Source organism: Varroa jacobsoni, unplaced genomic scaffold, assembly GCF_002532875.2.
Source record: "Varroa jacobsoni isolate VJ856 unplaced genomic scaffold, vjacob_1.0 scaffold_1290, whole genome shotgun sequence".
Lineage (NCBI taxonomy): Eukaryota > Metazoa > Arthropoda > Arachnida > Mesostigmata > Varroidae > Varroa > Varroa jacobsoni.
The window spans coordinates 87,575-100,277 of NW_019214192.1; the positions used below are offsets into that span (position 1 = coordinate 87,575).

Genomic DNA, 12,703 nt, shown 5'->3' on the forward strand with positions numbered 1-12,703 from the left:
CTTTGGTATTAGATTACTTACAAATAGCGCAAAATGTCACATAGCCTGTTTCGCCACCTGGCCATGTTCATAAACAAGCCATTAATTTTGTGCCTATATAGTCGTATCCGATAGCATTCGCAATCCTGTCATTCATCAAGCGGTAGCTTTCAGTTACGAATTGAGGCATAAACAAATATATACACAATAATAAATCGGATTTGAAGTGTTTACATTTTTCCGATGTTTGTCAACGCCGCTTTGGTTAGAATCGCATCTGTACGCAAGAGTTCCTTTTAATAGATGATAATGTCCTGTATAGTCGTCGACGCAGCCAGATTGTGTACATTGTCGAATCAGTCGGAACTTTGTTTACGCTGGAATGACTTTACTTTTCCAAAAGCAGGTTTTTCTACGTTTCCTTTAGGAATCGCTGTTTTCCTACATTTGCTGGACGGGTGTTTAACAGTGCATCGTGTCCATGTCGAGTATTTCCGGCCGGTCGATTCGATTAAATTCTAACCGATGCACTGTCTCGGTATACAAGGATGCCACGAGTGTCCATCGTGACTCGGTGAACCGAGACGCCACCTAACTGGTTCTGTCGTTTGGCCGTTAGCTCATGCATGATCGCTAAATGAGCGTCAGGACTCGCCGTGATGGCAACAAGAAATCCACCCCCACCAGCTCCAAGCAGTGAATAGCCTAGGCAGAGAGGTTCGATTGCTCGAATTACCTGACCAACCTGTAATAGAAATAATATAGTGTTACAACGCTAGCAAAACAGATATGGCTCTTTTCTGATATGCGAATAGAACACCGTAGTGGTCTGTTCTCGAAAAGACTCGCCCATAATATTTACGTAGGACATAGCAGAACTGGGTATGGATAAAGTGGAAATTAGAGAAGACTCATTGAGAGACCAAACAAGTCTAATACTTGTGCGTAAACAAACGCAGATATAGTTACTTTGAATTAAAAAATTTTCTAATGGGGAGAACTAGTGCATATTTTTCTACTGGGTAAGCACCCATCCGTTACTTGGTCTATAGCTTCTAACATTAGTCCCGTAAATGTACCTCGGGCGGTTCGCTTCCCTCAGCCAGCTTCTTCTTTAGCTGCCAGTAGTCACTTAAAAGGCGAGCCATAGTGCCAAGATCCCTCATCTTTACAGCCCCCTGCATCTGCATCGAGCCCGTGTGCAAACGTCGAAATGCATCGTGCATTGTTGGACAATTCGAATGCCACCGAGAGAGCACGACGTCCAAGATATTGCGCGCCAATCGAACCTATCCGCAGAGAGGACATATGTGACAACGTACATGAACTCAACATGCGAATATCTGGTGAAGATGAGATAAACCCCACACGTAGTTTCAGTTCTATCCAACCAGACTACGCGAATTCCGGCAGAGCTCACCTACTAGGATCCCATACTTGAATACTGTGTAAGATCGAAAAACCTTAGCCTAAGAACAGCTAAAGAACGATTAAGCTTTAAAATTACTAGCTGGTTAATAAGCGGAATGCTGTAACAACATTCTAAAATTTAAGAATCGGTTCTTAAATATAAGCATACTTATAGTACCTTGCCAGTATAGATGAGCACGAAGTGACGCTCGATGAGCTCCTGAAAGGTTTCCTCGATAGGCAAAGGCTCCCATCGGATCCGAAAAGGCAGGCCGGGCTTCGTGAAGCCTCTCTTAAGTCCGCCAATTAGTCCTCCAACCTGGTCTTGCCAACCGCCGCCAGTTGTTAGAAGCTGTTCCACTGCCAGCACGACCTTTGACACGAAAAACTTGCAGTTTGCAAATCAATCGAATCGATAATTAACCGCCGAAACAGGTTGGTCGATACATTTCTTGTAGGAAATGTATCAACCATATTATCCTGTACATAATGCTTTTGTGTGGTTTACCAGAATATACAAATAAACGGTTCAGTTCTAGTTATGTAACAAAGTCATGCCAATTACCTAGTAAAACTTACATCGACATTTTTCGAATTGACTATCGTATAATATCTCTACATAAAATGAAACGTGTCGATTGTTACAGGGCTGAAACCAAAAAATGTCAGACAAAAAAATCAGACCAAAAGACAAAAAATGCGCTAAAACTGCGCACGACAATGATGCTCAGTTCACACTGGAATACGCACATGTAGTAGGCAACTCCGATCGTAAAGACGCCCAGTAGCCGTCCACACAACGGCACAAATGGCGCTCGCTAAAATACTACTGGTTCCTGCCGAACGAAAAAGAACAAAATCGAAGCCGTGCTAAGGAAGTTAGGAGAGTATTTGCGAACTCAAATTCGGACCTAACCTCAAAAGGTAATGCGAATCATGTTAAAGATTAGAAAAACAACAGAAGATATTAAAATTGTATTAGAATCTCACCAAGCGGCACAGACAAAATGATTAAAAATCGGCGGCTCCTACATTTTGCCGCTCATCTTTCTTCTAGACGCATATACATTGTCCCCTGTTCACATTAAAAGCTACTTTAGCCGATAGTTTATGAAATCAAATATTAGAAAGAGTAAACCGGCGTTTCTCGTTACCGTCATACATCTCTTTCAATTGCTTTTTTCAAACAACCGTGTTCACACGGGCTATCTTAGATTCTCACCAAGTCCACTACCGTGTGGAAGATGCGATGCAGAGACGATATCTAGCCCTCCTCCAAATTCTTCCTTAAGCTGTTCCGATAAATCTCGATTAGACTTGAGTATTCCGCACGCTATAACACAAGCCTGAAAGATGTGCCAAAAGACGGAAAACAAGTCCGGTAGATTACGTTTCATACGGCGCCATCACATGTAACCGTAATGCACGAGCATTGCTAATCGCTATAGATTATGAACTAAACTCGTTAAACCCTTAAGAACTATGTTGGTTGCTCGCACCTTCAAGAGCGCTCCTTGACCGAGGGGATTGAGAAAATCCATAAGTTGTTGCATATTTTCGACTAAGATGATTTTTTCGGATAAGTTTCTTTCTAGTAACGTCAACCGGATCGTTGAATGTTGCGAAGTTAGGCGAGCTTTCGCGGAAATCGGATGGGTGCCGTCCACTAGAATTGCCATGTTTACCTTAAAACAAAAGTTCCTTTATAGATTTAGCTTTATCATCGAACACGCTAAGATCAAGTGATCAGAAGAAAGATACCAGTAGTATTTTATAGCCATAAGACCGTATTAAATAATTTACGACATCAAGCGTAACAAGGAGCGTACTGAACCTGCCGTCTAAAGGAACCAGGACTAAAATAAATCAGCAGTAAGTTCGATTTTTGTACAGAAAACATCTATACCACAGAGCCTCCCATTTCGTAACACACGGGGGGCGTGTCCGTCCAGCCACCGTAGAGATCGATTCGCGCCGGACAATAAGCTTCCACCCAAACGTTGTCCAATTTCGGGACAAAATCTGCATTGCGTCAACGACAGGAGCAATATCATTAGGAACAAAGAAAAGGAATTGGGCATATTTACGGTGACAAGTACCAAACCTATATGTATATGAATATATATATAAAAGTATATTAAGTGTTGTACATGAAACGGTAATAAACATGTGCAGCATATTAATTACCATATATTAGATAAGCTAAACAACGTTTCACCTGTTGGTGCATGTCTGAAGAGCTAAACTTGGTAAGCAATGTTTGTTGTTGCCGTATTCTTACCATGGTCTTTGATGATTTGTAGTGTGTCTAGCGTTTTAACGACATTTCTTCTTATCGACTCCTTAATGCTAGGGTCAAGTTTTCCCGATAACGACTCCTTCTGCGTAAAAGGTAGATCCGCTAAAAGAGTGCTTGCGCTCACAAAGCCATTGCCCGAGTCTATAGTTTTCATCTAAGATACGAAACCGTAATACAAACAATCGCCCACAAAGAATCGAAGATTGCAGAAGTAACAACAAAACGTACAGACCACAAATTTTATGAAAATAAAATTTTTCGCAAATTTATATTTGTCCATTGATTATGATTAAAAGCATTGAAGCTTACCCGAGCCTTGTTAAGTTCAAGGACCACTGTTGATACCATAAGCTACTTCGAATAAAACCGGACATCGGACACACATGGACTCCACTTCAGTAGTGCTTGAATACAGTTACGGCTGAACAATTTTCGTTGTACGTACGAAAAGTGATAAATACCAGCCCGTAACGGTGGTCATATGATAGGATGTACTGCTTATCATACTGCTCACCTGTTGTAAAGTCTGTTGTTCGCGACAGTGGCTGCTTATGTTACTGCTGCCGTCGCCACTGCCGTTATGACTGAGCGCGGTGCAATGTACGTTGTTGTTCTCGCTATTATTGTTATTGCTATCGTTATTGTTTTCACGAATGTTGTCGATGGCGCCGGCGTCAACGATAGACTCAGCATTGGCGTCGGTTTTAGGTTCAAGAAGGATGTCGGCTTTCGGTTCGGAGGTGACGTCGTTTTCACGTCCAAGCGTAACTTCAGTTTTGGGTTCAACGTCGTCGATTTTTTGTTCAGTGTTGGTGTAGACCTTCGGCGTAACTGTGGTGTCGTCACCCTTAACCCCGATTACGCCCTGTGCCGGCGACAGCGGAAAAAGTTGAGTCTCTCTGTGGTGTTCATCCACTTCTCCAATGTTGAACTTTCCAACCAAATCACTTCCGCATTCCGCTTCATTGGTCTCGTCGATCATCGCACATGCGACCCACTGCAATCAAATGAATTGCACAGATATGAAAGTAGAGAAAACTCTGGATAATAGATATATTTCTGTAGCATCTTGTCAAGCGGTTATCAAGATTATAATCATGTCTGTAGATTCTTAAAAGTACAAAGCTTACATCAAATGATGAATGACTCAATTGAAAATGCAATGCTTACTACGCGCCCTGTGTTCGCTAGTTATGTTACAGAATTCATTGGAAGTGTCTACTTTCTAGTGGTAGCTCTTTAGTTACTCTCTGCGAATAAAAACAACATTTGTAAAGTTTGCAAAGCGCCTCTAAAAAAAAGTGCCTCCTATAATACTCGTACTACTTGCCCGCTTTATATGTGTGCAATAACTGAATCTCTACGTTGATACAGCGGCGGGTCGCACAATGGGCGCAAACAAAATAAATTTGTTTGCAAAAAGCTCGAAGCTGACATAATGACTAGTGTTACTATTTAACACTAAGTAATAGAGCTTCATCGTTTTTAAAACATTAACGTGCCGATAATGTTTACAGACACTACATCCTGCCTCTAGATATTTGCCTTCACAGCAGCCTACGACCTTAAGCAGCCTTTTCTAACTGCAGTAAAATCTATGAAATATAGGTCCTCTTTTTCAACCAAAAGACCACAGCCAATCTTGTTCCTATGCTATTGTTATATACAGCGTATACAGACGCCGCTATTCTATTCGCTCACCTTATCGGAGGCCTACCGGAAAAAGCAACAGTCAGCAAAGCGACAATAGGGGAAGGAGAGAGCAAGACAGTCGAAAAGACAAATGGTAGTCGAATAGCACCTTATAGCTTCCGTTGTAGCCGTATTCGGAAAAAGTCAAAATTGTTGCACTTCTAACCATATGCTAACCCAGCGACAAAATGATCATATATTTTTTTACAAATATAGATATTTTACCCTAAGTAGAATAACGCTAAAGAACTTCTGCCCTCAACGATCTGTCTGGAAGCCCCTTAAGACCCAAAACAAAAGACCAGACTCAATTTCTCCGGCAAAGCATAGTTGTTTGCTTCATTGTGAATGGGATTATATGTGTGTGGGTCTATAGATACCTTCCATGCGCTCAGGCTATTAAGCACCCCTAGGATCTATGTAATGAATTATTTTCCTAGACACATGCAAAGGTTTAGAAATCATAGGAAAATGAATCTTCCATAGTGTGGCTACAAAGCATTTGAAGCTATATAAAATGTCACTCTTCATTCATTCGAATGGTGTAGTTTTTATCCTGCGTAAGCAAGGCTGCACAGTAGATTGTTTATCATTTTTCCTCATCCTCAAGGCACCGTACTGATATTTTTGTTATGCTATTTTCTATGTATGACCTGTCTTGACTTACTTGATCGTGACAATTAATAACGCAGAGGTTTACAAGTGAGTTTAGCTTGATTTATTTCCTCGCACCAATTAATTACAGTCCTGATATTGTCTAGTCTTTGCACGCTGCATAGGCAATCCGTTAAGATTCTACGCAACACGTACGTAAATGTTATATTCCTAAATTCAATAACAGTTTTCCTTCATCAGCTCATACCATCGTACAAAATCGTACATGAAGGTAAACGTTGTATTCTTCTGGAGTTTGATTTGTTTAACTCAGCCAGTCAGTCAGTCGATATCCAAATGGCTATGAAATCTTTGCTTTTTTATTTAAAGCGAAATACACATGATAGTATTGTACTTATATTGATTATACATAGCATTACATGGATCGTATAAACCGTGGGCGGTACGTCTGGTAAATGGTTATATATTTACAATATAGTCCTGTAGTGGAAATATGGTAACTACCGTTTATTGTGTCCGCCTTTTTAGAATTGGCCACTAGCTGTAGAATACTTTGTCAAACAAAAGTTCGTGCGAGACGTGGCATATTAAAAAATATCATTCTATCTCGGCAAGAAGTAACTAGAAAGCAAAATACATAAAGCTAGTTTTAAACTAATCTAGAAACAAACTAGCACTCAAGATATACACGCTAGACACATGTGTATTTGCGTAAATGATCGACAATAATGCGACCTATTCGTTCGTTAAGAACACGAGTTCCTCTATTGTTGCTTTTCGATGTATGCGAGACATTCTGCCAACACTTCAACAGTAAAATCCGCATCTTGTTTCGTGACGCACATTGGGGGCTTAATACGAATGACGTTGCCATTGTTTCCACCGCGACCAATTAGTAAACCCATTTCCCTGCTTCGATCCATAATCTTCAACATTTTATCTGCTTCCAACGGCTGTTTGGTTTCACGATTCGTCACTAACTCAACTCCAATCATCAATCCTTTGCCGCGCACATCTCCAACTGTTTGACAATGAGCCTTTAATTTGTTGAGTTCTAACAGTAAATAAGTCCCCACGTTCGTACAATTGACCTGCAGTTTTTCTTCGTCGATAACGTCAAGGACCGCACAGCCGACGGCAGATGCTAATGGGTTTCCGGCAAATGTATTAAAGTAGTTTGCCTCCGTTAGCGCAGCTGCGACGGCAGGTCTGGTAACGACAGCGGCTAATGGAAATCCATTTCCAATGCCTTTGGCCATCGTAACGATGTCAGGAATAACATCGTGTGTTTCGAAACCCCAGTAGTGGCTTCCCAGCCTGCCAAACCCAGTTTGGACTTCATCAGCAACACACAGTCCGCCTTTGGCACGGACCATCTCATAGACCTGCTTCAAATATCCCTTTGGAAACTGGACCGTTCCACCAACGCCTTGAATGCTTTCGGCAAAAAATCCTGCGACTTTCTTAGGAGTTGAGTGTTCAAGCAGGTTTTTTACTTGGCTGGCATACAAATCAGCGGCATGACACGAATTCAAGGGACAGGTACACTGTCGATCAGTTTGTACCGGTCCGTCCCGGCAGGCTCGACCACCCCACACTCCCCGATACGGGTCCGCGTTCATGCTGTGATGCACACCAAAATTACCTGGTTGGGGTCTCTTGTAGCTCGATACCGCGCAAAGATTAGCGCAGTATGGACTCATGCCGTGATACGCGTTCCTCAGAGAGATGACATCCCATGCGCCGGTGTGAGCTCTCATCAACATCATCGCCAGATCGTTGGCTTCCGAACCACTGTTTACAAAGTAGCATACTTTCAGATCACCTGGTAGTTTTGATGTCAGTCTCTCTGCAAATTCATGAACAGGCCTAGTAAGGTATATGTTCGAGGTGTGCCATAGCGTACGCAGTTGTTTTTCCGCTGCTGCTGTCACCTTCGGATGACAGTGGCCTACAGAGACGGTGACAATTCCGGCGAACATGTCCAAATATCGATGACCTTCCTCGTCCCACAACCACTGCAGGTGGCCCTGAGTAGCGTATAATGGGCGACTGTAGAACAGGTTCAATGTGAGCGAAGGGTTGAGGTACTTCCTTCGCTGCGCCAATATCTCGCTAGCTCTCGGCCCGTGGTAAGTTTCTGGCTTGAAGTTACATGGTGGCATTGTTGCCAACCGACGCATGGATAATGAAAAACGCCACATTTTGTACACTTTCAGTCTATCACTTGTCTCTTAGCCGACCGATTGTAAAATCAAAATATCTGTCCGTGTCAATCTTGATTTTCTTATTTAAGGCTTAGCGGGTACATCTATAGAATCCATTACTGATGGCTCACAAAATTGCACTAAGTATTGAAAACGGACGTTCTAATGAAGGATGTTTTCACTGCTCATACGCTTACATCTGCTCGCTGACGTTATGTTACAACGCCGCCGCCGTCGTCGTTTAAAACATTGTCTCTCCTAAACTGGCGGTTGACAATATAAGAAGACATCGTTCGAATGTCGCATGTGAAAACGAGTCGACTTGTGTTGGCTTAATATTGGCATGGGGGTTTAATGTTGTAAAAACATTGGCTCCTTGACAATGCTGAGCAGGCGCAAACCAGTAATTCCAGCACACAATTTAGAAACCGTCGGTCATTCACATACACAGAGACAAAGTGAGGAAAAACTATGAGATAAGCTGCCAGCTATGAAACATCGACCAAAGACGAGCGTGATTGTCAATTGCCGTATTTTGTATTCGCGGACCGCGTCTGCCCCCTATATTGGGTTACCGACATAAATACGAGATTACATGTTCACTTACGAAGGACCTCAAGGATTTTCAATGGTCAACCGATAAATACGACATATGACAAAACAACCATAGATAGATAGAGTTTTGAAAGACTGATGGTTTAGGCTTCAATTTTCCCCCAACAGAAGTAGATACTAAAATATCATAGAGATTTCTTGCTTTTGCGGTAGTGCCAACGAAGCGGCACAACGGAGCTTTGGCCAGATGAAAAAAGCGAAAGAACTTCGCCAGGGAAATGTATTATTATTATATTAATTATTGCAGTAAATACAGTAAATTATATTCTAAGCCATCTAATTCTACTACATAAACTCTGAAATCCACTCAGCGTCACCTTCTGAAATTTCCCATAATAATTACAGAACACACTAAATTATGATTTGATCTAAAAACTTACAATTAAATGAAGGAGATTTTTTGTATCTGTTATGAAGTGCAACATCTATGTTGTGCCTATGAACACGTGAGCCGTATTGAGGTGGTACTTGCGTAACATGTTCTTAACAAGATTCTGGTAATAGCGACGTGGGTAACGTTTTCGCTTGGTAAATTTAAGATACATAGAAGCATAAAATTGAATCTGGGCATAGATATAGAACCCATTATTTTGGGCTAAGAGTAAGCCGTCTGAAGTACTGCAACGAACATACAAACACCCGAAAAGCTTGAGACTCCTTGAGAAAAATGACAAATTCAAAAGCGCCTCTGGTAATATGACAATTTGTTGTCTGTGATCGACACGATAATTTTTTCTTGTTGTTATTTCACTTTGTTTTTTTGTATAAGGTTTTGTATTTGACAAAATGACTGAGTCGAAAAAAGCGCAGCAAAGTTACAAAAGTTGTAATACAATACTAACAACTGTGCGTCGGACTAGCATATTCTTGGTATAATTTTCCGTCAGTTCAAAATCAAATGACGCGCTTCAGCCACGTTACACGCCGGCCAAAACTCACTTTCAGGGGGAAAAAAACGTTTGTTTATCGGTAAATCCGGAATCATTATCTGTCGACGATGTATTGCTATTATTTTGTAGAAAATAATATCAATTTTCTACATCCTTTCCTTCTAGTAATTAAACCTTGTTGATAAATTTCTGGTTTTTTAATATATTTAATTATAAAATGTATGTCTCGAAAGGCTAAACCACGACGAGAGACAACCTAAATATATACGGGAATAAACATCGAAATAATTTATTGCCAAGTTATTGAAAGGTAAGAACCCTTATATTGAAATCAACGATAATATATTATGCAACTTGAATTAGCAGAGGATGCCAAATTTCTCTTCTTTTGGTACTCGATTAATAACCAATCTTCCATCATAGCTAATCGACGCAAAGATCCAGGGGTCGTGCGGTGCCCATTCTGTACAATAGATGGAGTCTTCATGATCATCAAACGCCTCCAAGAGGATATCGTTTGGCTTGCCCTTGCTAATGCTCTTTCTGCTTCGAATTTCTTCATTTTGCTCCTGATCCAGATCGGCCTCATCTGAGCAGACACTAACAACCCGTAGCAAGTACACCTTCGAGTCGGAACTGCCAGTCAGTACCAGCTGATCGTAGTACGGGTTAAACCGTACACTCCACACCCAGTGCGAATGGTTCCTCATGCTAACCACTGGTCGTTCGAGATTGCGAAGATCCCAAAACTTCACGGCGCAATCATCTCCAGCCGTGGCTAGAACATTGGGTCGATTCGGATTGAAGTCGAGACTACGTATCTGATTCGTGTGAGCGTTAGGAACCGTCCAGCATTCAACCATCGAGCGAACATCGACACCGCGAAGAGTGGAATCGCTGTTCAATGCCAACAGGTCGCCGGGTGGGTTGAAACCGAAGGCAAACGTCTTCAGCGTATTCTTCGCTTCGATTTTCGTGTACTGCGTCATTTTTTGCGAATCGACGTCGTAGAATACTGCTTGACAGTCAACCAGCGCAGCAAACGACTTCCCTCCAGCCGACATAATAGGTTGGAATTGAATCTGGCGAACCTCCGTGCCAACCTCTCCGGGCGGTTGAATCTCGTAGAGCAACTCGAGCTCGTCATTGTCCAGCCGGTGGATTGCGCCCCCCGTTGCGCAGCTGCCACCCCCAGCTGTTACCCGATTGAAACAGGTGGCAATTAGAAACGATTCAGGTTGCGCGGCGAGATGCCAGATCTCACCAAGCGGGTGTGGGTAGCTTTTCTTTTGCAGGGAATTAGGATTATCGTCATCGTAGGTTAGTCGATGAATATGATTATCACTACGAAGCGACTGGGTTCCAACGAGAAACGTGTTCTGTTCTTCTACATTACCAACTTCTTTGTACGGAACAAGAGTGCGAGCGTGCAACTCGATCCCTTGAATTAGAGCTGCCTCCGTCATCTTGAGTTTGATTACTAAATTGTGAAAAAAGTTTATCCTTCAAGTAAAACAATTTTTCTCGTTTCCCAATTTATTCGGCCCAAACAAAGGTCAGAAGCATACTTAGGTCGGAAAGTCCCCGAAATAACTATCCTAAAAAAATATTTTCTAGGTACATTGCTATCACTTAGAGAAATCGCCAGGCCCCATACGGACCCCGTCATCATTGACGTCACAAACTTTTACGGTACCGAACTTGATTAACGAGGCGGCCTGAGGTGGCAGTCATAGCGGCTTTAGAAACACACATACACAGATGCACAAACGCGAGTATCATAAAGAAATGACGGCATGTTAGCTGTTCTTTACACGGTTTCATACACCTAATAGTTTAAAACAATTTTCGGATAACATATTTCTTTATCTCTTTTGTGGGTTCATATGTATTCATTTTCATAGGTAATTGCAATCAGATATTTTGTGTAGAAAGACAGTGGAGCCGCGATCAGCACAGGGTCGACTAATATCGTTGAGTGCCTAGCCACTTTCCAAAGCTGCTGACGACATCAGCTGGAATCCACGAGTAAACACAAGTCGGACCTAAACAGTGAAAAAGATTGCCGAGCAGTGGGAGGCTTTTTGCAGATGCCCTATCCACCGCTTACTTTGCTGAGCCACACGGAGCAGACAGCTGCTGGGACCATAGATTTACCACTAGCGGTTAGCGGGCTCACACGTAACTTTCGTAGCAGTATAATTATATATTCTTGATATAGCGGTACCCGGAACTTCAGATCGTATCCGGTTGCCCAGGTAAATTGCGATACGCTATAGTATTTAGCTTGTTTTTTAAATCGCTCGCAACGCCAGCCTCCCTTAGAAGATGGCCGCCCACCGTAAAAGTAAAAGCTCGCTATACCAAATTAATGTACGACTCTACACGAATACTATTGATTGTGTCTCTGAGAAGTGTCCACGACAGCCAAAAGCCTTCACCGGGAGCTGCTATTGACGCTTATATCGATCGCACGAAGTTCGATACCCTAACAATCGATCGGGAGAGAGCAACGCAAAGGAAATCACAGACGTAGAATAGATAGTAAATGTGAAATCGATTAGGATTGTTGTGACATTAGTAACCGAAGTGAAAGATACCATTAGCTTAATAGCGAATATATGCACTCACATAGCAGTTGTACAACTGAACTTGATCCTCTTCGTTTCTTTGCTATCACAGAGGGGACAGAACGATCGCTGTCACATCTACAACACGCATATAACTCCCACCTGATGCGCTCGCTCAGGTTTGGGCCAAGTACACTTCTAATAAACAGGAATCGTACGGCTACCCTATGCCTGTCAATCGAGAGGCGCTCAGGCTTATTGGAGACAGAGAGCAAGGTGTTCATAAATAAACAACAATGCATCCATTCGCCGAGTGGAGGGAGTTTACCGCTATGATGTTTAATAACTAGATTAGGCAAGGTAGACGCAAAAGTTACATAAGGGTGTATGTTGATGGGGTTCTTTGGAATTGTTAATAGTTGTGTG

General features: G+C 42.2%; 3 protein-coding genes across 5 annotated transcripts; all 3 read right to left on the reverse strand.

Moving 5' to 3' along the window:
- Positions 1 to 6: 6 nt before the first annotated feature.
- On the reverse strand, positions 7 to 12,703 carry LOC111268466 (L-fucose kinase). 3 transcript variants are annotated; one of them, XM_022847482.2, is made up of 10 exons: positions 12,339 to 12,703; positions 4,203 to 4,685; positions 3,671 to 3,842; positions 3,296 to 3,411; positions 2,889 to 3,074; positions 2,612 to 2,735; positions 2,140 to 2,225; positions 1,568 to 1,762; positions 1,059 to 1,268; positions 7 to 724 (listed from the first exon to the last, which is right to left on the reverse strand). In XM_022847482.2, exons 2-10 carry the CDS (start codon positions 4,668 to 4,670, stop codon positions 491 to 493), a joined length of 1,791 nt encoding a protein of 596 aa, XP_022703217.1. In that variant the 5' UTR covers positions 4,671 to 4,685; positions 12,339 to 12,703; the 3' UTR covers positions 7 to 490. The 3 variants fall into 3 exon arrangements, with proteins under 3 accessions (XP_022703217.1, XP_022703218.1, XP_022703220.1); XM_022847483.1 differs by lacking the exon at positions 12,339 to 12,703 and adding an exon at positions 5,390 to 5,453; XM_022847485.2 differs by lacking the exons at positions 4,203 to 4,685; positions 12,339 to 12,703 and adding an exon at positions 3,998 to 4,185.
- Positions 6,076 to 9,842, reverse strand: LOC147752375 (alanine--glyoxylate aminotransferase 2, mitochondrial). Its single transcript, XM_086971705.1, has one exon. The coding sequence runs from the start codon at positions 8,197 to 8,199 to the stop codon at positions 6,760 to 6,762; it is 1,440 nt and encodes a 479-aa protein (XP_086827831.1). The 5' UTR covers positions 8,200 to 9,842; the 3' UTR covers positions 6,076 to 6,759.
- Positions 9,973 to 11,859, reverse strand: LOC111268467 (EARP and GARP complex-interacting protein 1). The gene has a single exon (XM_022847486.2). The coding sequence runs from the start codon at positions 11,171 to 11,173 to the stop codon at positions 10,067 to 10,069; it is 1,107 nt and encodes a 368-aa protein (XP_022703221.1). The 5' UTR covers positions 11,174 to 11,859; the 3' UTR covers positions 9,973 to 10,066.